At 43.3% G+C, this 6,080-nt stretch overlaps 1 protein-coding gene across 1 annotated transcript in view; it reads right to left on the minus strand.

Annotated features, from left to right (window-relative positions):
• REEP3 (receptor accessory protein 3) overlaps nucleotides 1–4,961 on the minus strand; it is a 184,378-nt gene extending 179,417 nt beyond the window's left edge. Inside the window, exon 1 of the mRNA XM_077258762.1 lies at nucleotides 4,762–4,961. Coding sequence (XP_077114877.1) covers nucleotides 4,762–4,793 — 32 coding nt within the window. The 5' untranslated portion in view covers nucleotides 4,794–4,961. The remainder of the gene's footprint in view (nucleotides 1–4,761) is intronic.
• Between the last annotated feature and the right edge of the window lie 1,119 nt (nucleotides 4,962–6,080).

Raw genomic sequence — 6,080 nt, forward strand, 5'->3', positions numbered from 1 at the left:
AAGACGGATTTAATCACCAGGTATCATTGTAATCAGCTTAACGGCGCCGACCTGACACAGTCTGTAGGTTACTGTGCACAATCCTGCTGACAGGTTCCCTTTAAGAAAATAAATTCAATTGCAATGTTAAGAACGGATGGCACATTGATGTCATCCATGTGTTGTACTTGTTTTACATGGACCCATAGACTTGTATTGGCCCTTGTCATTCATGCTACAAATAAAAAAATAAACATGTCTCCATGAGGTTCCCACAGACACCAATCCATGTGAATGCGATGCTTTCGTGAGAAATTATATATATATATATATATATATATATATATATATATATATATATATATATATATATATATATATATATATACATACAGTACAGACCAAAAGTTTGGACACACCTTCTCATTTAAAGTTTGTTCTGTATTTTCATGACTATGAAAATTGTACATTCACACTGAAGGCATCAAAACTATGAATTAACACATGTGGAATTATATACTTAACAAAAAAAAGTGTGAAACAGAGAATATGTCTACACCAGATGACCTGGCCTCCACAGTCACCAGACCTGAACCCAATCGAGATGGTTTGGGGTGAGCTGGACCGCAGAGTGAAGGCAAAAGGGCCAACAAGTGCTAAGCATCTCTGGGAACTCCTTCAAGATTGTTGGAAGACCATTCCCGGTGACTACCTCTTGAAGCTCATCAAGAGAATGCCAAGAGTGTGCAAAGCAGCCATCAAAGCAAAAGGTGGCTACTTTGAAGAACCTAGAATATAACACGTAACAAAAAAGTGTGAAACAACTGAAAGTATATAATTCCACATGTGTTAATTAATAGTTTTGATGCCTTCAGTGTGAATGTACAAATTTCATAGTCATGAAAATACAGAGAAATCTTTAAATGAGAAGGTGTGTCCAAACTTTTGGTCGTGTGTGTGTGTATGTGTGGGTATATATATATATATATATATATATATATATATATATTTTTTTTTTATTATTTATTTATTTATTTTTATTTTTTTTATAGCTACAATCATAATGGGATTTTTGGCATGCTCCAAATCCTATAAAACTGGAAAAAAAAAAAAAGTTGAGACCTTTACTGAACACATGCATCAAAGGGAAAAAATAATCTACGGGTCTATCACAGGTTTCATACAATTTTACTAATTTAAAAAAAATGTTATTGTAGCATTTTATTTTTCTGAAAAACGCTACTTTTTAATGTAGTTTTTAAATGTGTTTTTGCTGTCAGTTATTACTTTTAAATATACATAAGGCCTTATTCATATGTCGCTGTTTAACCACGTACGTAAAGAAATGGTACCGGCACCATCTGCATTGTGCATCCGTGTGTCCTGTTTTACCATCAGTGTTTTTCTGGTACAGAAAGAAATAAATTACAGATTCTCCTAAACTTTGCAATGTTAAACTCAGATATATGCATTTCACACAGACCTGTAGACTTGCATTGGCTCTTATCATCCGTGCTGCAGAGAAAAAAACGGACTTGTGATGAGCAGGGGAGATTTTAATGGGTACGTGGGGCACATAAGTGCAACATAGAAGTCTGAACGAGGAATAAAATAAATGAATGTATGTGGCACTTTAATGACTGTTTTCACATTTTGAAGGGCACGTTGTAGCAATTTGTTTCCGCCGTCGTCAGTGGATTTGTTCACGCCTTAAGTTCATTGTGATTAAGTTTTGTGGTAATTTTTACATTACAAATCACTTGATCTTTCAATCAAAGGTTTTGTAATGTAAAAAACACATTTTAAAAAAAAGTTAGAAAAAACATTTTAAAAAATACTCCCCAGAAAGGGGGGGGGGGGGGGGGGGAGACAAAAAAAATGAAACACACAATAAGAACCCGGTCACATTTAAAAAAAAATATTTTTTCCAAGCATTTTAAAATGCCAGAAAATAAAGCAATAAAGAAGCTTATTGCAAGTTTACATAGCGACTCCGCTCAGTAGAACGCTACCTTAACAACGGGTGCTGCAATTACAGAGCCTCCACCCAACAAGGATTCTAGATATAGAACACGACCATAAAATCAGCCACAAATCTTTACACGTGCTGACAGTCTAAGGGTAAGTTCACACAGGGCGATTTTGCTGCTTGTTTTTTCTGCAACAAAACCTGATCTTCTTGGCAGGAAAAGAAGCTGCATCAAAAACACAAGTTTTGGTGCGTTTTTTTTTTCCTCTTTGTCCATGCTAATGTCCTTGAATTTTCAGCAGCAAAAACGCAGCAAATAATGATACTTGCGTTTTTGCTGCATTTTTTCAACACCCATTCAAGTCAATGGGTGAAAAACGCTGAAAAAAAAATGCAGCAAAATGCGAAAGAAGTGACATGCTCTATGTCCAAAAAACGCAGCAAAGCACAAAATACTGATTGCACAAAAAAACAAAGTGTGTGCATGAGATTTCTGAAATCTCATAGGCTTTGCTGGTATTGTAAAAAGCAGCCGAAAGTTAGCAGAAAAACAGCAGAAAAAAACGCAGCAAAAACGCCCTGTGTGAACTTACCCTAAAAGGGGTTTCTACAAAACAAATTAAAAAAAAATGTTATCAGTGAAAGTCCAGGAGCTGGAGAAAGATCATAGGTGAGAAACTAAGGCCAAGTTCAGACGGCTGTAGGAAAGCTCGGCCCAGTTAGTTCCACAAATTATGGACGTCATTGACTCAGAGAGCACTAATCGGGGACATCAGACCATAAGGCCATGTTCATATATTGTGATTTTGCTGCTTTTTAATGCAAATTTTTAAGCTGCGTTTTACAGTACCAGCAAAAGCTGACAGATATGAGAAATCTCATCCACACATTGGTTTTATTTCCTAACTGAATTGGAAAATTGCTGCATTTTTGAAAATTGCAGCCTGTCACTTCTTTCAGTGTTTTTTTCACCTATACAAAGCAATGTGGATGTGCAAAAACGCAGCAAAATAAAAAAAAAAAAGCAGGCATCAGGTTTTGCTGCATTTTTTGGTGAAAAACCTAAGGAAGTTGCATGATATTTTTTTTATGCACTAAACTATCAGCATGCACAAGAGAAATGCACCTGCTAAAAAAAAAAAAAAAAAATGCAAAATACGAAGCATAAATGTACTTTTTATAAGCAGCTTCTTTACTGCCAAGAAAGCAGGCTCTGCCTGCAAGAAAAAAAAAGCCGTAAAATTGCAACGATGTCGACTGTTTGACTGTTTGGAAAATCCGCTTTGTACACTGGCACATTGGCTAGAATGGGTGCCCCTCCAGACGTAGGGCGCTTGTCTGAACGAGCCCCAAAGGGCTGCAGCTGAGCGAACGCGGACCCCTTCACTGTCAATACTGTGGGTCGCAGCCATTCGCTAATGTCCTAAGATTTTCTGAACACGAGGAACCTATTTACCAGGTGTATAAAAGGTGAAGAACAGAGACGACATTCAGAAGCTTTAGAAAAAAAATAAAAATTCAGATGGTAAAATAAATAAATAAGCAGGATTCAACTTGTAGACATGGCTTCCCCACCATGCGGCAGCGGGCCCAACCCACAGCCATGGCCGGCGTGGGAAACCACCATCACATATAACATGACGCCATCAGCACAAGAACGGAATCCAACGTATGACTCATTAGGATGTAGTTGTTCCATGCTGGGAGTTGTAGTGTGACAGAAGAAAAGTTACAGGTTGGAGATCACTGAGGCCATAATACCACACACATATACCATCATGTTACCTCCACATCCATCAGAGATCACTACAAGAGGCCGGACAGCAACCACAAGGCCCAGCACAACCGGAGACACATACATTATATATAGATTTATTGTTATAACACTTCAGCTTCCATGACTTCTACCAGGTGAAGCCGCTATCACATGTGAGCACAGTTGTCACGTTTTGGCCTCGTCCAGACGTCTGTCCCGGTAGGAAACACGCGGACCGTCCTTCATCAGGGATCGGATCAGTCTCATCAGTATTTGGGCAGTGGCAGTTTTTTACCATCAGAACATTTTTACTAACAAAAAGGAAAACAAGAAACACCACCACCACGCACCTGCAAATATCTACTATGCCCCACAATGTTACTCCCGGGAGCACTCGGACTGTACCCTGCCGCCATCCGAGCGCTGCCGGCGATTCTCACAGACCCACATTGGATCAGACCCGCTCTGCCCCGTAGACTGGAGTAGGAGCCTGTGCCCAGGGATCATACAGGAATCTACGCAGCGAGGACTGACATGTAATATTGTGCCACCAGTGGGATCCACAGGCCGTGGGATCCACAGGCCGTGGGGTACGTGCCCCAGGGGCGTCCGGCCGAGGCCTACACCACACAGACGTTCCACCATTATCACCCAATGTAATGAACCGTTATGGCACATTATGGGGCCGCTGCGGACGATCCAACGATAATCGGCGGTTTTACCTTGCCAGGTAAGTCGCCACGTTCCCCATGTGGAGCATTGGCCTCTGTTCACACCTGCGACAATATAACAATGACATCAGACGGAAATATAAAGGGGCTGTAATGACAGAGCTCAGGATAGGCCCCGTGGGCGCCGTGACGGCCGGTGGGTACGGGGAATGCCATCCTGCAGTCTGTCACCGGAGAGGAGAACTACAAATGAAAGGATGGACGGACAGCAGGAAGGCAAACCACGAATTACCCGAGCACACTACGGAGGGCAGCGGGGAGCCACCGACAGATTCACCGATAGATGGAGAGCACAGTGATCCGCGCACGTCCGCACCATGACTTACACCACGGCCTTACAGATGATCCACGACACCATCTTGCTGGCACCGCCCGGGATCCGCTCTCCGCGCCGGCTGCGCCCCCTCCCCCGTGCACTGCAGGCTCCCGGAGCAGTCCGCGCTGGCTCGGTGTACCGCCGCCGCTCTTGTGGCCGTCCGGTCCCGTGCACCTATCATACGTCACCGATCCCGAATTCTCCGGCTTCAAAAAGGAGTAAAAAAAAAAAAAAAAGGGAACCGGATAAACCACGCCCCTCTGCGCCCTTCTCTGCTTCCTGATTGGCTGTTGGAGGCATTCCTGGCCCGCTGCCCGCACAGTGAGGAGGAGCAGAGCGCTGAGTGATGGGACCTGGGAGCTGCCAGGAGATCCGGGGGACTACAACTCCCAGCATGCCCCAGGTAGCACTTGTCACGTATATCTATATACAACCCCTGCTATGAGTAGAATATATTGCGATCTCTTCTGCAATGGACGGTCACATGAAGATGTAGAAATGTGATAAAATCACTGAAGGACCGCTTGCTCATCGTCTCTCCAAATCACACCTCACCACTTGTGTTGAGCGATACCTTCCGATATGCAAAGGTATCGGTATCGGATTGGATCGGCTGATATCCAAAGAATATCGGATATCGCCGATACCCGATACCAATGCATATCAATGGGACACAAATATCGGAATGGTTCCCAGGGTCTGAAGGAGAGGAAACTCTCCTTCAGGCCCTGGGATCCATATTCATGTATAAAATAAAGAATACAAATAAAAAATATTGATATACTCACCCCTCTGACGGCCCCGGCTCTCACCGGTCCAAGCGTCTGCCTCCGTTCCAAAGAATGCAGAGTGAAGGACCTTCGATGACGTCACGGCTTGTGATTGGTCGCGTGACCGCTCATGTGACACCTCACGCGACCAATCACAAGCCGCGATGTCATCGAAGGTCATTCACTCCCTGCATTCTTAGGAACGGAGACACCGCTAAGCGCCAGGGTCCGCCGGAGGGGTGAGTATATCAATATTTTTTATTTTTTTTTTTTTTACATGAATATGGATCCCAGGGCCTGAAGGAGAGTCTCCTCTCCTCCAGACCCTGGGAACCATACGCACCGCACACTTCCGATTCCGATTTCCGATATCGCAAAAATATCGGAACTCGGTATCGGAATTCCGATACAGCAAATATCGGCCGATACCCGATACTTGCAGTATCGGAATGCTCCACTTGTGCGCTTGACCCCATCCCACCTCCTCCCCAACCTCACCACCACACTAATCCCAGCCCTAACCCATCTCTTCAACCTATCACTAACTTCTGGTTCCTTC

Source organism: Ranitomeya variabilis, chromosome 4, assembly GCF_051348905.1.
Source record: "Ranitomeya variabilis isolate aRanVar5 chromosome 4, aRanVar5.hap1, whole genome shotgun sequence".
In the NCBI taxonomy this organism is placed as follows: Eukaryota; Metazoa; Chordata; class Amphibia; order Anura; family Dendrobatidae; genus Ranitomeya; species Ranitomeya variabilis.